The 17,324-nt window shown below is 39.5% G+C and overlaps 1 protein-coding gene across 1 annotated transcript in view; it reads right to left on the bottom strand.

The window, feature by feature from the left end:
- SLC35F1 (solute carrier family 35 member F1) overlaps positions 1 to 17,324 on the bottom strand; it is a 366,953-nt gene that overhangs the window by 49,566 nt on the left and 300,063 nt on the right. The window contains exons 4-5 of the mRNA XM_053280004.1: positions 8,206 to 8,365; positions 5,961 to 6,117 (exon numbers count right to left, since the gene is read on the bottom strand). Of these exons, the coding sequence (XP_053135979.1) occupies positions 5,961 to 6,117; positions 8,206 to 8,365 (317 nt within the window). The remainder of the gene's footprint in view (positions 1 to 5,960; positions 6,118 to 8,205; positions 8,366 to 17,324) is intronic.

Here is a 17,324-nt window from a genome sequence, read left to right as displayed (position 1 = left end):
TGACGTTGTATTTATTATTGGTATTCTCTGGAAGAAATATAGCATTTTAGGAAGAACATTCATTTTGATAACAGAAATTCTTCCACTTAACAATAAATTCAATATAGTCCATCTACATAAGTCTATCTTTATTTCCTTCCAGATTTTAATATAATTATTTTGAAACAATAAGGCAGGGATCCTCAGCGTTGGGCCCCCAGATGTTCTTGGACTTCAACTCCCATAATCCCCAGGCCCAGTGGCCTTTGGCTGGGGATTATGGGAGTTGAAGTCCAAGAACATCTGGGGGCCCAACGTTGAGGATCCCGGCAATAAGGCATTATTTGTTGTAAGCGTAACTCCTAGGTATTTTACCTTTTTTTCCACATTGAAACTAGATTTCAAGACAAATTTTTCAATATCTTCTTTGTTCATATTTTTAATTAATGCCTTTGTCTTATCCTTATTTATATAGAACCCTGACAAATTCCCATATGATTCGAATATTTCCAGTAATGTATCAATTGACTGTAAAGGATCTTGTAAAAACAACACTATATCATCTCCAAAGGCTCTTAGTTTGGATCTTTGTGTTCCTATTGACAATCCTTTTATTTGGGTTTCTTCCCTTATCATCCTGCACATAATTTCCAAGACCAATATAAATAATAATGGAGACAGGGGGCAACCTTGTCTAGCACCTTTTTGAATACTAAAATAATCTGTACATTCTCCATTAACCTTAATGTTTGCTTTTTGTTCAGAATATATAGACCCAATCACCCTTATATAATTAGCTCCAAACTCTACAATTCCTAGGGTTTTCAACATAAATTGCCAGGAGATGTTATCAAAAGCTTTCTCTGCATCCAAAAATAACATAGCCAGTTGTTTATCATTATGCTTTTCATAATATTCTAATACATTTAAAACAGTTCGCACATTGTCCTTTATTTGCCTTTTTGGTAGAAATCCAGCCTGATCTTCATGAATTAACTCTATCAAGACCCCCTCCATTCTTTTAGCAAGTATAGAAGCAAATAATTTATAATCATTATTAAGTAAGGAGATTGGTCTATAATTATAACTAGGGGCAATCCTGATTAAGGAAGCAATGCAGTCACTCTCAAGTGGCTTTGTTGATCCCTCAGTGACATCCTCTCTTTTCACCATATTGTTCTCAATTGTCTGGGGTCACCCATATGGCTCTTGGTAGGGAAATGACAAAAAACAAAGGAACTGCCCCCCCCCCTGAAAATCCAGCCAGCCAGCCAACCAACCAGCAGAGAAGGGAAACAATGGCAGCAAAACAAACAAAGGAAAACCTTCATATTATTTAAGATTTTACCCTGGAATCATTTTAACCTTCCTGATAGTAATACATTTGGTCCCACATCAAAATGAGTGAACATCCAGTGCAGCACTAAAGGATCTAGTGTGGGATCTAGTGTGAGATTAACAAGTAAACTCTGGAAAATGAAAGGAAGCCAACAGAAGATTCCTGGGGTATGGGCAATTAAGCATGATTGTGACTAGAGACTGAGGGTCATGAAAACCTCTGGTGGGGGGCAGGGGGAGATGTGTGAAAGGGTGACCAAAGCCAGAAGAGAACTAGCATACAAAGAGGTATGATTTCACTCTGTTGAAGCCATACAAAGTAATCACTTGGAGGAATTTTAGGCCAAGAGTTCTAAAGAGAAAAACACAGGGATAAAATTTCCTTGCAATATAAAATATGAACCTGCAGAGTTGACACACAAAGTTACAACAGGAAGGAGAAGGAAAGCTAGCAAAAAGACACTGGGTGGAAGGAGTACCTATTATTTATACATGGAGAATTACAGACTGATAGGAATTCTGCTCCATAAGTCATATTACTTGTAAATAATAATATAATTTAAATATTATGTAGGATATTCATTATCCTACCACCTGTTCTCTTGACTCGTGCCCTATTTGGCTTATTTCATCTGGGAATCGTATTATCAGAGAGGGTCTAGTAAATATTATAAATGCTTCTCTGGAGGGCAGGATGCTTCCTTCTCTTACGGAGGCTATTATTAGAACACTATTGAAGAAACCTGCATTGGACTCTTCAGAGTTGGCTAATTACAGATCAGTTTCTAATCCTCCATGGTTGGTCAAGGTGATTGAGTGTGTGGTATTCTTTCAGCTACAGGCAGTTTTGGATTATACAGATTATCTAGATCTATTTCAAACTAGCTTTCAAGCAGACTATAGGGTTGAGACTGCCTTGATTGGCCTGATAGATAATCTCCAATTGGCTATCGATAGAGGGTGTGTGTCATTGCTGATCCTTTTGGATCTCTTGGCGGCTTTCGATACCATCAACCATGGTATCCTTCTGGGTCACCTGAAGTAGGAGGGATTGCGTGGCACTGTATACACTGGTTCCATTCCTACCTCTCTGGTAGATTCCAGATGGTGTCTCTTGGAGACTACTGCTCTGCAAAGCAAAAACTAAAGTGTGGAGTTCCACAGGGCTCCATACTGTCTCCAGTGCTCTTTAATATCTACATAAAACCATTGGGAGACATCATCGGGAGGTTTGGAACAGGGTGCTATCAACATGCTGATGACACCCAGATCTCTTTCTCCATATCAATTGTAATGGGCTGTATGAGGGATGACAAGTTGAAGTTGAATCCAAATAAGACAGAGGTACTGCCTATGAGGGATCGGGACCTGAGATCTGCCTATTCTGGATGGGGTTACACTCCCCCTAAAAGATCAGGTATGTAGATTGGGAGTGCTCCTGGTTCCAAAACTCTCTCTGGTTTCTTAGGTTGAAGCAGTGCTCAAGAGTGCTTTGTATCAGTTTTGGCTGATATATCAGCTACACCCATTTCTGAAGGTAAATGACCTTAAAATAGTGGTACATATGCTGGTTCCACTACTCCAGGCTCCACTACAGTAATGCACTCCAGGCTCTACTACAACAATGCACCTTACATAGCACTGCCTTTGTATGTAGTCTTGAAACTACAATTGGTACAGAATGCGGCAACCAGACTGGTCTCTTGGACAATCTGAAGGCACCATATAACACCAATTTAAAAAAAAAAAACACCTGCAGTGGCTGCCAGTATGTTTCTGAGCAAAATACAAAGTGCTAGTTATTGCCTATAAAGCCCTCATTGGCTTGGGTCCAGGGTACTTAAAAGACCACCTTCTTTGTCATGAACCCTGTAGTCTTTAAGATCATATAGAGAGGTCCGGTTACGGTTGCCACCAGCTTGTTTGGTGGCGACTTGGGACTGGACCTTCTCTGTGGCTACCCCAGGGCTTTGGAATATGCTCCCTGTCAAAATAAGTGCATCTCCATCTCTGTTTGCTTTTAGGATGGTTCTTTCACACTGCTGATGTGCCACAAATGACTAATAGAAGTATGTGTGAGAGAGCAGGGAGCTTTTTTGCTCAGCAAAAATTTTGCTCAGCAGCACAAATCCATCATTCCCCCTAGAGATACAGGGAGAAAAGAGGCAAACAGATGTATGTCTCATTCATATTTATATGCATGGGATAATCTTATCGTATTGTGTAAAGCATTAGATTAACAGTACATCAGTAACAAATACATTATCATTTCCTCCTTCTCAGAATGAAGCTAACAAAAAGATTAAGCCACAGGAAGTGAAAACCTCTGGATTTATCAATGAATTCCATCTCTCACACAACAGGGTTTGCAAAAAATGTTTATTTTCCAGTCTTATTACCATGTAAAAATGTCTTGGGACAGACTGAGTCCAATTTGATTCTAATCCGTCCAGGAAGTAGCATAGTTTTTATTTCAGTCTTTGACCCGCAGAACAGCAAAATAGACAAAAATGGTTCAAACAATCTACTCCTACAAAATAATAAAAAGTGTCTATAAAATTACTTAGTATAATAAGTAGAAGAAGCTAGAAGTTAAAACTATGAACATAAAACTATATATAAAGGTTAGTCAACACTAATAACAGAATGACACTGAGTATCAAGGTAGCAAGACAGCAAAATTATGTAATTAATACAGAGCGGTGTTAAATCTCATATAATATTTAGCTCTTCATGAGCTCTAAATGAATTTTGCTAGCTGTAAGGCAGAACTTAGCCACATTATAGGATCTAGAGTAATTCTGATCTGCCAAGAGGAAATTTAGGTAAAAGGAATCAGTACAGCTTGGATATGAGCTAATATCTGAAGAGATGAGCTTATGCCGAAAATCACGGTAATAGTGACAGTACAAGAGTACATGAGCTGTTGTTTCAATCTCACTAGAGCCACCGGGGCAAATACGCTCTCCATATGGAATTCTTTGATATCTCCTCCTTCCAACACAGCTGTGCACAAGGCGTTACATCAGGCCAATGTGAGGGCTCTGCGGTACTTTGGGACTGTTAGCTGATTTAAATAGTTGACAGAGGTAAAGCTCAGAATTTGATTGCCCAAAAAGACACCAACTGGAATGGAGCCCTGATCAATTTGTTGTTCCATATAATAAATTCTTTAAACCAATGGGATGGAAAATCAGCTTAAGCCGTAATTCAAAAATAATAATCCAAGCCCTAGTCTCTATTTTGAGCAACCCTGCTTCCAGCCTTAGAACCGCCTTAGGAACGCAGCCAGGAAGTAAAGAAAACCCAAACAGCAACTAATTTAGGCATATTGTTCAATGATGACTTGTAAACGGCAATGATCAATTCCTTTCTGAGTAAAAATTTCAAAGTTGTAATCATGCATGCATCCTCAAAAATCCTGCCACTGAGCACAGGTGATGCTTATGCTAGGAGAAACCTGAAAGCTTCTTGTACAAGACGGGTTTCGTGGGGGGTATAACAGACATGGTGGCAAATTTCAAATCCCATTTAAAAATCTGACCTTAACCAATAACTATACTTTTATCTCTTTAAGGATCTATATTTTGTCTTCCGAAGTCCTAGTAGAATATTTTATGTGGCAATATATCTTGCCATCTCTAAATCAACTGAATGGCTGGGGAGAAGAGAGCACTACTAGGCCCTTTTGTGTATTTTACTTTCTGAGACTTAGCTTCTATTTTCCCCCTCAAAGAAACCTATTTGTTCAGGCTGGCGAGGAGAGCACAGCAAGACATTGCCTTTGGAGTCTTATATGCACAGCATTGCTGCCTGTGGGCCAGCACAGGTTTGCAGAGCACTGATTTAGAACATGACTGAAATCCATTAAACTGAAATATTAACACTGACCAAGCAGAGTCTTGAGAGAGAAACAAAGGTAATAAAGAGGGTCACATTGAGCGCAAAAGCTGTCTAGCCTTAGAAAATAAAAGGTGTGGAACTGCAAATGTGTGGATTAGAAACAAGCTCATGGTTGGCAGCCTAAAGCTTTTTTTTTTAAAAAAAAAAACAAAACATCAATATAGTCTCTAATACACTGAAACTGCTTTGAAAGTCAATATATGACTTTTGCTTATGTGGTTATTTTTTACCTAGCATTTCCTTCTAGGGAGAAAACTAGATGTGAGATGAAAATGCCCATATACTGTATACTGGGAGGTGATTTTGAGCAGAACAATCAACCAGAGTAAGTACACCTCCTTTGCTCTGTTCTATTCCCTCAAAGAAAAAGACAAAAAAATTCCAGTCAGAAGAATGTTGCATGCATGCATGCATGTGTAGCGTCTAGTTCGGTTATCAGCATTCAAAGCACATTGAAGTGACATATTCAGTAATTCCCTAGCAGCTATTGGGTTTAGAAACTTGTTTTCATCACTTGGCATTTTATCTGGAATATATAATTCAATCATGATGGTGGTAAAAGAAATTATTGTCCTGCCCTGCAGTGGGGGGTTGGGTAGGTTTTTGGCCAAATCAGTTCTACAATTCACATAAATATCATGTGTGATCAGGGGATGTCCAATGAAACTGTGGCAGGATGTGGCCATGAGATTTGCAGATTTTGTTTCAATGATAGCTTTCTGATGACATTCCTTACTTACAGCTGAATTCCGCTGAAGAAAGAACCAAAAAGTCCAATCATGCCTAGGAATTCGACCCGACTCAGATTCCGTACAATGTATTCTTCACAAACGTTGGAGATGCCATAGAGAGTGGCTCCTCCTAGTACTAGAAGATCCCCTATAAGTTTATTTTCTCCTAGGAGCAACAGAATTAAAAAACAAATCATAATTTGTTTGGAACAATCATAAACTTTGCTTCACCAATTCACAAATGATCATTGATGATGTTTAGACCACAGTTTCCTGAATGCTTGTCTCTGAGAGCAAGTTCTCATATGCTCATCACATATATGGCAGACATCTCAGAACTCACACAAGAAAAAGTTAAATACAATTTGTGTGTGTGTTTTGGAGGAAGCTCACACATTAAGCTGCAAGTCGTCAGTGACAAGTAGGTATGTCAGCAAAGCATTTTGAGACTGAGCTTGAAGAAGTATTTTGGGAGCTTGGAAAGGAGCCTTCATCTTAAAATATAGGAGCGGTGACTTTCCTGAGCACCACAAGTTATTCTTTCATTTTGGAGAATTTCTCCAACCCCTCTCTGTCCCTTCTAGCCTCCCACCTTTTACTTACCAGTCAGCAGCAGGAAGATCCACAGCAGCACCAGAAGGAGAAGGGAAGCATCTCCTCCACCAAGAAAAAAGCGGCCATGACCCAGCAAGCTTTTTCCTCCCTCTCTCCTCCTTGTGCTACTGTTGTCACTCAGAAGCACTGCTTTACAGCCTGCAAGACCAAAGTCACAGTGGCCCTTAGGATTTTGTTGTCTCCCAAAGAACTACTGCAATGTACTGACTCCAAATAAGGGACATCATTATTTTGCACTGATGGGCTGCAGAGCAGTATGTCTGAGTGACCACAGCTGCAAGAGGAAGAGGAGAGTCTACTGGGTCCCACATGGCAGCACTGTCATTTGTTTTGTGTGTGTGGGATTGAAACTTCCCTCCCCACCCCTGCCAGCACAGCTGATGATGCTGATTCTCTTACTGTCCTGTCACTGCTGAAACTCAGAAGTAAAAGGGGAGGATTTGCAAGGAAGGGCTAGAGAACTTCTTCGAGCTGCCCATATTGGCTCAACCAGTGGTCTGAATTCTTCCAAATGTTTTGGAGACAAACTCAAGAAACTTCTTGGCTGCTCTAAAGCAAGCTCTGAGAAGTTTGCTCATCTCTAGTGAAAAGGCATCAGCTGACAATGTGTGAATCAAACAGTTCACCATATGGAAAAGCTATGTCTGGGCTGTACCATGAAGGAAGATCATAAGATTGAATGTTGCCCCATATAAAAAGCTCACTATAAAACAACCAACCAACCAACCAACCAACCAACCAACCAAGAATTCTACCCTAGCTTTCCCCCAGCATACCAATTTCCTGTGTACTGTATAGTATTTTTCCACTGAGAAATATCTAGTCATGCAAACCACCACCTGTAGTCTGAAGCTGTACAGGCCAGAAACAGTTTTACCATGTGACCTCTTAGTTGGAGTATCACTCTGACTGGCCGAGGTTCGACACCGAACCTATCGAGCCGAGTTCAAACCAAGCCAGCTTGAACACTTTTTTTAGAATTTATTGTAATCTCTTCACATGACTATTACCTGCATATACACCAATGTGTTAAAAATATATGAATGAATGAAATTTTCCTTATCTATTGTCAAATGACTTATGCCCTATTTAAACATTACTCCCTGCATAGTGCATATGCCGTAGAGCCCTTGCATGCAATCTACATGGCACATAAAGTTTAAATGCTCATTACTACATGTGCAAGCTAGAGCATGCAGTAAGAGCATGCTGATAGACATGAGTTAGAGCTAAGGAACTTTTAGAGACAATTCTCTCTACATGCAACAAGTAAGAAAGCATTTGTACAAGTAAAGAAAGCCTACAAGCTCTTTTAAATAAATAAATAAATAAATAAATAAATAAATAAATAAATAATAATTGCATTTTAGCCCAGTTTCGTTTCCTTGTACCACACTCGCCTGTCCTCTGCCCCCAACCAAGCAGCTGAAATTAATAAATAATAGATACAGCTTGTGTTGGCTCTTCCTTTACAAAATCCCCTTTCCAAATCAGATCTGCTGTTATAAAGAAATTAGTAACTTTTCTCAAACTTCTATCATTTTCGGGGGGGGGGGGGAATCTAGACTTCCTGACTGCTGGAGAAGAGTCACAGGCACATCATTTCCTCCTGGACGGGAAAATGTGTGCAAATACTCACCTGTCCCTTGCTGTCTTCCAACAAGGACATCTGCTCCTGCCATGCAGCCCATGCCCAGAATGCAGACTACAATGCCGATGAAATGCACTGCTTTATACCGCACCAGTAGGAAGAACCAAGATAGCAATATCACAATGGGAATGACAAAACAATCTAGGAGCTGGAAGAAAAGAGAACAACTTTTTAGAAAAACATTGGTGTATATAATTATTTGAATATAGGATATAAAAAAATAAAGGGCCAGAATAGAACTTAACTGGCAGAAAAATCTTACTTTAGAACTAACATGGTACAATAGCTTAAGGGCAAGAATGAAGAACTTGCAAGTCTCCTAATCTAAGCCTGGAAAAATATGCCATGCTTGAATTTGCTGGTTGCTGCCACTTTGAAATTTGGCTCTGAACTGAAGTCAATTAGCACTTGCAAATAAGGTAATTGATCTTTGGAGAAAGACTGATGGGGGTGCTATTAATCAGAACGTTCCAACTTGATTTCAATGTTAGAACAGGCATTTTAAAAGACAATAGATGTCCACAGAATTATTCTTTCTCCTCTATCAGGGCCAGCTTCAGGTTTGAGTGGCTCTTAGGCAATAGGGACACCATGGGGTTAGATACAGTTTCTTTCATTCTTGATAGACTAACAGCAGCAACAACAGTGTACTAGCAGATGGTTACCACCTGCCCCACGTAATACTGCAGTGTTATACGGGGAACTGTGTGTGAGAGAGAAATGGTAGCAATCAGCCACTGGCTAGAACTGCAGCTGCCAAGCATGAAAGAAACCTGCATCCAGCATGATGCTAAGGGGAGAGGGGCCCACCCACCCAGCACGAGAGGGGCCCACCCAGCCAGCAGCCACCAGTTGCTAGCTGGGCCCAATCTTCTCCAAAGGGTCAGGCGGGCACGAGAAGTGGCCTACCTCAGAGTGATGGGCCTTCAACAGTCATCCAAAGATGCCTTGTGTCGACGCTGACTACTACTAAATGAGGCTGTTCTCACGAGCAGCCAAGACCAGGCGAAGGAAGTCAAGCCTGGTCTTGGCTGCCTGCAAGATTCGCTGGGAGGCACGCAGCTCCTGACGGCACCGTAGCAGCAGCGACTCCACCCCAGAAGCCTGCTTCGTAAACAAGGTTAAGGGAGCAAGTGCGCCTTTAACCATGTTTCCTTGATTGTGTGCCAGTGCCAGCTGCTTGCTGCTGCCATCACTGAAGTACTGATGAACACCTGCCTGTCGCTGGGGGGATGCCCACAATGCACTGCGCACTCACATGGCCCCTGCATGACGTGTCCTCGCCCCTTGCACCTCTGTGCTCTCTGGGGCAGTGTCGGACCATCTGGGTGTGCGATCTGTGCACCCAGATGATCCCCGGAGATCATCTGCAGGGGAGGCTGGCTTCCCCACCACCCCTCCTGCCTGGTCGTGTAAACAACCTCAATGAGAAGTTGGGGTAGAAAAACGCTTTAGGTAGTTGTCAATGTAAATGCAGTGGCTGAATCTGAATGAAAAGTGAGTGAATGAGTCTGAATGAGATGTGTGGGTGTGTGCTACATGGGTATCTTATGTTCACCTAAGAAATGATCAGAGAACTGAAAACATTTCCTTCAAGAAACAGCAAGTGACAGCTTTTAAAAAGTCTTTAAAGACATATCTGTTTGCCTGGGCTTTTAATTAATATTGTTTTAATGGTTTTCATGCTGTTTTAAAATATTCTTTTAAAATTTTTAAATTGTTGTAATGTTTTAAATTTTTCATTTTTGTTTTAACTAATGTTTTACTTTCTGTTTTTATTTTGTTGTAAACCGCCCAGAGATACAAGTTTTGGGTGGTATAAAAATATGTTAAACAAACAAACAAACAAACAAACAAAGTATTTTTTAAAAGCTCGAGTGCTTTTGCAGGCATACAAAAACTTGTCGCTTGCTTCACACCAGTCATTTTCTGTGCTTTAGGGTTTTTTCCTCTGTCTGTTCAAATTAATGAGGGCACTGGGTAGTAGGGATGTGAAAAATGTTTTGAGCTCGAAATGGACCATTTTGAGTGTCCCAAGCTTGAAACAAAACACCTTTCAAATGAAGGGCCTGTTTTGAGCTAGAAACAAAACTACCCTGTTTAGAGTTGGAACATTTTGAGTGTTTTGAGCATGCTTTTGGAGGGTCTACCCGCTGACTGCAATCGGTAGTCCAGCTCTCCCTGGAAAAACAACCTTCCAAAATGGTGCTCGGAACACTCAAAACATTTCAAGCATTTTGTGTTTCGATTCCAGCTTGAAACAAAATGCAAAATCCTTTTGTGCACATCTCTACTGGCTAGTCAAATAAATGGTAACAGAGTTAAAGTGCACAGGTCCAAAAAAAGCTAGTGCGGGGAGGGGGGGAGCAATATATTACAGAAGACCTCTTGTCCTAAGATGTTCAGTAGTGTGGTTTTTCTCCCTACACCAACTGTTTTCAGGCCTGCAGGCCCTTTAAAAGGTTTTCCAGACAGGGAGGTTTATTGCAAGGAGGAAGTGTGATAAACACAAATGAGAGTCACTTTTTAAAAAAAATATTCTTGTTTTTAAATTTTATTGTGAGCTGCCTTGGGATTTTCTTAATGAAAGGCAGGGTATAAATTTAACAATGAAATAAATAAATAAAACTATGGGCTGTTCACACAGACTCTCTCCCTCTTCACTTTTTTCTCCCTTTATTCCATTCACACACAGGAGGTTTTTGTGTTGAAAAATTGTGGGTTTCCTCTCCCCACCTTCCTCTTTCTCGGCCCAGTGCTATCCATCTTCTCTTGAATCCCCCACCCATTCCCCTTTCCATTGCCTACACACTACTCCTTCATTCCCACCCACCCAATGTGTGCGTGCATGATATCTGTGGATCACTCAGACATATGATCTTGATGCCAATATATTTTTTTTAATGTGCAGTTTTTGAATTATTTGCACACATGAAGTAGTGCCTCCAAGCACAGAGTAGCAAGGATGTATGGGGATAGCTGCATGGAGATGGAGTAGTGGAGCTTCTGCTATGATGGCACAGTAGAGAATACACAGCACATTCTGAGGTGGTGTAGGGGGGAACCCCTTCTCCATTGTTCCCTGGGGTGTGTTTCTGGATGCAGCCACTACCAAGGAGACAACTGGATAGCAGTAGGCAGAAGAAGCAAGCACGCCCATAGTTTCCTTGTGAAGCTGTACCATGTCCTGAGAAACTCCTTCTTCCCCTTTACTTCTCCTGTCAACCCTCTAACAAAACTATGTGTGCACATTCATGGTGCCTGTGGATCACATAGGAATTTGATGCTAATAATAATATTTTTTAATGCAGCTCTTTAGGGTATTTGCACATATGCAGAGCTAATTTCAGGCACTGAATAGTTTCTGGTGTAGCCTCATGGCAGAAAATACAGAGCACGTTTTGAGGGGTGCATCCACTTCTTAGGTCTATCAGCAAGTTAAGGTGGCGGAAAATGTCCGCCAGGTGAAGATCAGAAATAGCAAGCATAGGATTGCTCCTGTACTGCTCTCCTAAAGCTGTAGCAAAGGCTTTAGCGCTGCAGGTACTAAAATAGTATGTAGAGCTGTGCTGTCCGTTTCTAATGACCCAAATCAAAGCTAGAGCTACTGTACCAAAGCAGCTCACACCCCAAGAAAACAACCTAGAAATGTTAGGGCTATAGAAGGTGGTGTGTCCAGCAAACAAAGTGGATTTTCTGCTTGTGCAAATGTGTATTAGCACAAATGCTGCATACAGTGTTGTTGTTTTTAAGCTGGGGGATGGGGAAAACAAGGCATGCCTGCCCAGGGAAGAATGCAGAACTAAAGCAACTCCCAATCCTTCTCCAAAAAAACAGCCACAGATGTTGCAGGCAGCTGGTGGATCTGCAGGGTTGTGCAAATATGATTAAGTGCACAAATGGCATACCATTTTTTAAAATAACAACAACTAAAAAAAAAGTGAAAAGGGGTGAACATGAGGGAAAATACCAGAAAGCTAGCTAGGTGAAATATATAAATTATATTGTAGGGCATATTGTCACATAAAGATCCATCCAGACCAGAATATTTCCATAACCAAAACCAGAAGAAAAGAAAAATATCCCTAAACAATATTAACATATTGCCTTTTATTGATATTGATAGTAATTATGACTTGTAGTCTTTCTGATATATTTACGGTTCTGCTACTAGATCCACCTTAGTACATTATATGATTTGTTCTCTGACTTAAGCCTTATCCTTTCCAAAATTGTCCTTTGGTTAGTAGCCCAGCAGTGTTGTTGTTTCATGATTGGTCTTAAACTAATGTACTAATGAGAAATCCTTGTCTCAATAAAACGTGTGTGTGGTGTGTGTGTGTGTGTGTGTGTGAAAGAGAGAGCATAATCATAATCATACATATGTATGATTGGGCCCAAATATTTGTTCTTTGCACTTTTAGGCTGACACAGAAAGAGAACTAAAAGTTCTCCCTTTGCACATTACTTAGAATGCAAAAAGATGTGATTTTTATAGTCTAAAAATGTTCCCCATAAAGTTGGGCACTCCCTAGCATATAATAAATTAAGCAGTGAGCCATCTTCAATCCATTCATCCTGTGTTAATTTTCTCTATCTGCCATTTACTAAGAAACATTAATAATAAATGTGAACTTAATCAGAAAAAGGCTTTGCGATGGAAGCAAGGAAAATTTGCTTCCTTTCCTAAAACAAAGCCACCAATCTTATTTATCTAGGAAGCAGACTTCATGCATTCTGTGATTTTGTCCATTTCTCAGGCCAGGCCTGGGAATTATTGTGTACATTTCTGTGACCTATTTAAATAGAAGTAAAGTAATTAAATAATAATAAATCCACCCCTTTTGTCTTAAAGTCTCCAGATGCCCTGATGAACCCTAACAACAAACAATGCTTGGATGATAGACAGTAGATGCCAAATAGGATAAAAACTGCATTTAGGATTAGAAAGATTTTGGCAGTTTGAAACTTCAAGATCTGGGCAAATCTTGAAGTATCTGGATAAGGGACTGGCCAATCTAAAATCAGAGTCTTGGACCCAAAGCTTTCCCAAATAATTTACATATTTCTTGAGATGTATTTCTACTAAATACATCAATAAGCATTCACATACTTTGGCTAGTGATTAGCTGGTGTACTATGTCTAATCTTATGTTTTATGCAAGAATGAAATGAATTACAAGTTGCAATATCTGAACTCACAGGAGTTGCTTGTTCAATTATTATTATTGGTTTTTCCTGTAGAGTGTGAAACACTCTCTTTCTCAGATAAGAAAATGAGTGATTGAGAGATAGGAGAAACACCAGGAGATATTTAAAAAGTCATAGGAGCACAAAAAAGAGTCTGAATTGGTAAGGTTGACAAGGAGCAAAACAAAAACAAAGACACCCTTTGCTAGGCAGGGCCATCATCAAATCCTCTCATAGATCAAAACACTTACACAAGCCAAACCATAGCTGCAGTAAATGGCAGAAAGGTCCAGATAGAAATAAATAGCTGCAAGTGAATCAAGCTCTCTGTGGTCACTAGCCAAATTCAGGAGAAATTCCAGCTTCCATATACTGTCTAACATCCTTCCTGACCAATGAAGTGCCAAGTGCATCATGAGAAACACTGGTGTGGCTGATGAATTTGACTAGAGCAGCACTGCACTGGCATACACGCAGGGGCAAGACATTTTGATGACCACCTTTTTGGTGCCATCCAAAAATTGTGCAGCCCACAGGAACATATTTTAAAGTAGCATAGAGAGCTTCCGGAGGATGGGGAGGAAATTAAAATTGACCCCACCCTCCATGAATGTAGGTGCTGAGTTAATTGAGAACTCAGCAACTGCATGGGCACTTCATTAGTCAGGATATTGGCCCCCCTGATCACTTCAGAGTGAGCAAATACCATGCAGTGATAATAATCACTGCAATTTTATTAGGCACAATTTTAATACAATTCCTGGGGCGGTGCGGGGCGGGGGGAGACAATGCTTTTAAATACCTGCTAGTGAAGTCTTGACAGTGAATCAAGACTGTGCTGCAGAAGCACAAAGGCTATAGCTGGACTGAGTTGGCAGCAGGAGATATTAGGGTGTCTGCACGTGTATGCATTTAGAACGGCTATATAAATACTAAGTATTATTATAATTCTAGTCTGATCTTTGCTCAATATAACAGGAGATACAGCCTAATGCTAACCTGCCTCCAAACCCCTCAGATTAAAAATCACAGGGAAAATCTGGAATTGATCTTATTTTTATGGAGAGAAAGAAAGAATTCATAGTAGGGCAGAGCCTGCTCCCTTCCCTCCCATTTGAGCCCTAAGCCATCAGACTTCATGAAGGGATGTCAGTTTCTGACAGAATAAAAAGTGTGGAGGGAACCACCACAGAGAGCATGGAAGTAGCACTTTGAAAAAGAAAACTGGAATATGATATGCCAAGGAACTGAAGGCTCAAGCAGTCCCTAGAAGCATAGGGGAGACGAAAAGGAGAATTATTAATGGAGGCACTCTGGGCTGGCAGCAGCTTCTGCATTTAAAACAAGAGCCTATATTTTTAAAAAGGCATTCCTAGGCCTCCCTGAGCAAAAATGGCCTCAAGCATCCCCCACAATGCAGTTCTTGGGATTTGAGAGAAAGTAAACAGAAGCCATTGATGAAATCCAGGCAAACGATACAATAATTTCTTACATTTGTACTCTACATCTTTTTTTAAAAGAAAGACTTTTAAAGTTATAACATTATTTAACATAGAGACTATAAAGCATAATAATCAAACTGATGTTTTTCTAGAATGTTCCATTATATGAGAAATTATCCTGCTGCTTGAACCAGTTGGAACACACATGATGCAAGTAAAGAAAAATGCTGAACAAATTAATATTCTTACTACCACAATAAGAGAATTGGAGACAATTCATAAAGCCACTGGCTCTAGTAAAATCTATAGGAAACTTCTACAGATAAGGAAAGAGCTGGAGGCTGTAGAATGCCAGAAGGTTGCCTCAGCAATGGCCTATACTAACCAGAAGTTTTATGAATTTGGTGATAAAAGTTCTAAGCTATTGGCGAATAGGTTAAAAGGAAAGGTAAAACGAAATCTGATACATTCTATTAAAGATGTTACTGGTAAGAAAGTTACTGATTCCACTGAGATTTGTGATGCATTTGTAAAATTTTATTCTAATCTATATAATTCAGATGCTTCTGATACCAGCAATATAGAACTATACTTAGACAACATAGGATTGTCCCTTTTATGTGCTAATCATAGTATGGTTTTAAATGCACCTTTTACAATAGAAGAGTTACAAGAGGTTATTAAAGGGTTAAAATCTCAGAAATCTCCTGGCCCTGATGGCTTCATAGCCTTAATATATAAGAGGTTTGGGGCTATTTTGATTCCTCGACTTGTGACTCTTTTAAATTCTATTTGAGATTGTCATTCTATCCCTGAGTTGTGGAGATTTTCCAGACTAGTAATGATTCCGAAAGCTAATAAGGATAAAGAACTTGTAGAATCTTATAGACCTATAGCTCTACTTAATAAAGATCTTAAGATATTTACAGCCTGTTTGGCAAAAAGGTTGAATAGCTTTATAGCTCAATATATAAACCCTGATCAGACTGGCTTTATCAAGGGACATCAGATTGTGGACCCTATACGTCGTATTTTAAATTGTATGAATTATTGTAGGGGGAAGAAGTCTCCGTTGGCTATTCTTACTTTAGATATTTTTAAAGCCTTCGACCATTTACAATGGCCTTAATTAATTAAATTAGTTGAGAAACTACAAACTTTACTGTAAATCTTCCGCAATAATTCGTGTGAATTCTTGCGATTCTAAACCCTTTGGTATATTTAGAGGCACAAAACAAGGCTGTCCCCTTTCCCCTTTATTATTTATAGTCTCTATCGAGCCTTTGGCTCAAGCCATCAGATATAATCCAATAATTAAGGGCCTTATTATAAAAGATGTAGAGCATAAAATTAATCTATATGCAGACGATATTGCATTAATTCTGATGGACTCACTGAGGTCTATCTTTGTCATACAGGAAGAGTTGGAAAGATTTGAACAAATTGCTGGTTTGAAAATAAATTTGACTAAATCAGAGCTTTTGTGTTCCGGTATGGGTTCTAAATCTCAAGATTGGCAAAATCCTTAGGAGTTGCTAAAATTTTTAAAGTTATTCAATATTTAGGGGTATTCATATCAATGGATTTATCACAGCTTGAAAGACTGAATTATCCTCTAGTCAGTCAAATAAAAAGGAAAATTAGGAAATGGGAAGGTGTCAGGCTGTCTTTGATGGGTCGGATAGCTACCACAAAGATGCATTTACTTCCAAGATTATTATTTCTATTTCACGAACTGCCAATTGAACTTTCAAAATCTACTATAGGTAGATGGCAAAAAATTTTAAATCTCTATTTTTGCTGGGAAAAGATCTAGATTTCGTACCAATGCATTATATAGGAAAGTACAACAGGGTGGTATCAGAGTTCCAAATTTAATGGCCTACTATGAAGCATCTCATCTTAGGGATATTCTGTGGTTAATAGTTGACACGGAAGCTAAATACTGGGTGGAGATGGAGGTTCCTGAAGAACATCTCGGTAATATCAACAACTTAGTATTGATATTTGAATTTATTAAGAGCTCTAAATCTGTCACAAATCCATTTTTAAGAACCACTTTTAAGATCTGGGGGAAATGGCATAAATTTTTTGCCCCCTCCCCATATTCCCCCTAGTTATTCATTTGTAGTCATCCTAAATTTCCAGCTTTAGACTCACCCTCTCGATTACTTGGCATCCTTGGAGGTGTTGCAAATAGATTAAAGGATTTTTGTTATTTGGAGAAGCCAATTGATTTAGAACCAATTCGGGAGATGTTTATGAATAAGCATTACTCTTGGTTAAATTTTCTTCAGTTTCAGTCCTTTATTTTACATCCTGATATAGTTAAGCAGGCTAATAGGAATTTGACTATGTCTGAGGAATTAATATTAAAGGCTTCAGAAGTTTCTAAGGGACTTATTTCTAGATTATACGATATTCTAATAATGAAAACATCTGATCCTTTAATTGGCCTTAGGTTGGCCTGGGAAA

This window comes from Hemicordylus capensis, chromosome 1 (genome assembly GCF_027244095.1).
Source record: "Hemicordylus capensis ecotype Gifberg chromosome 1, rHemCap1.1.pri, whole genome shotgun sequence".
Classification (NCBI taxonomy): Eukaryota; Metazoa; Chordata; class Lepidosauria; order Squamata; family Cordylidae; genus Hemicordylus; species Hemicordylus capensis.
Note: the sequence above shows the minus strand (reverse complement) of the source record. Positions and strands in the feature narration are given on the sequence as shown.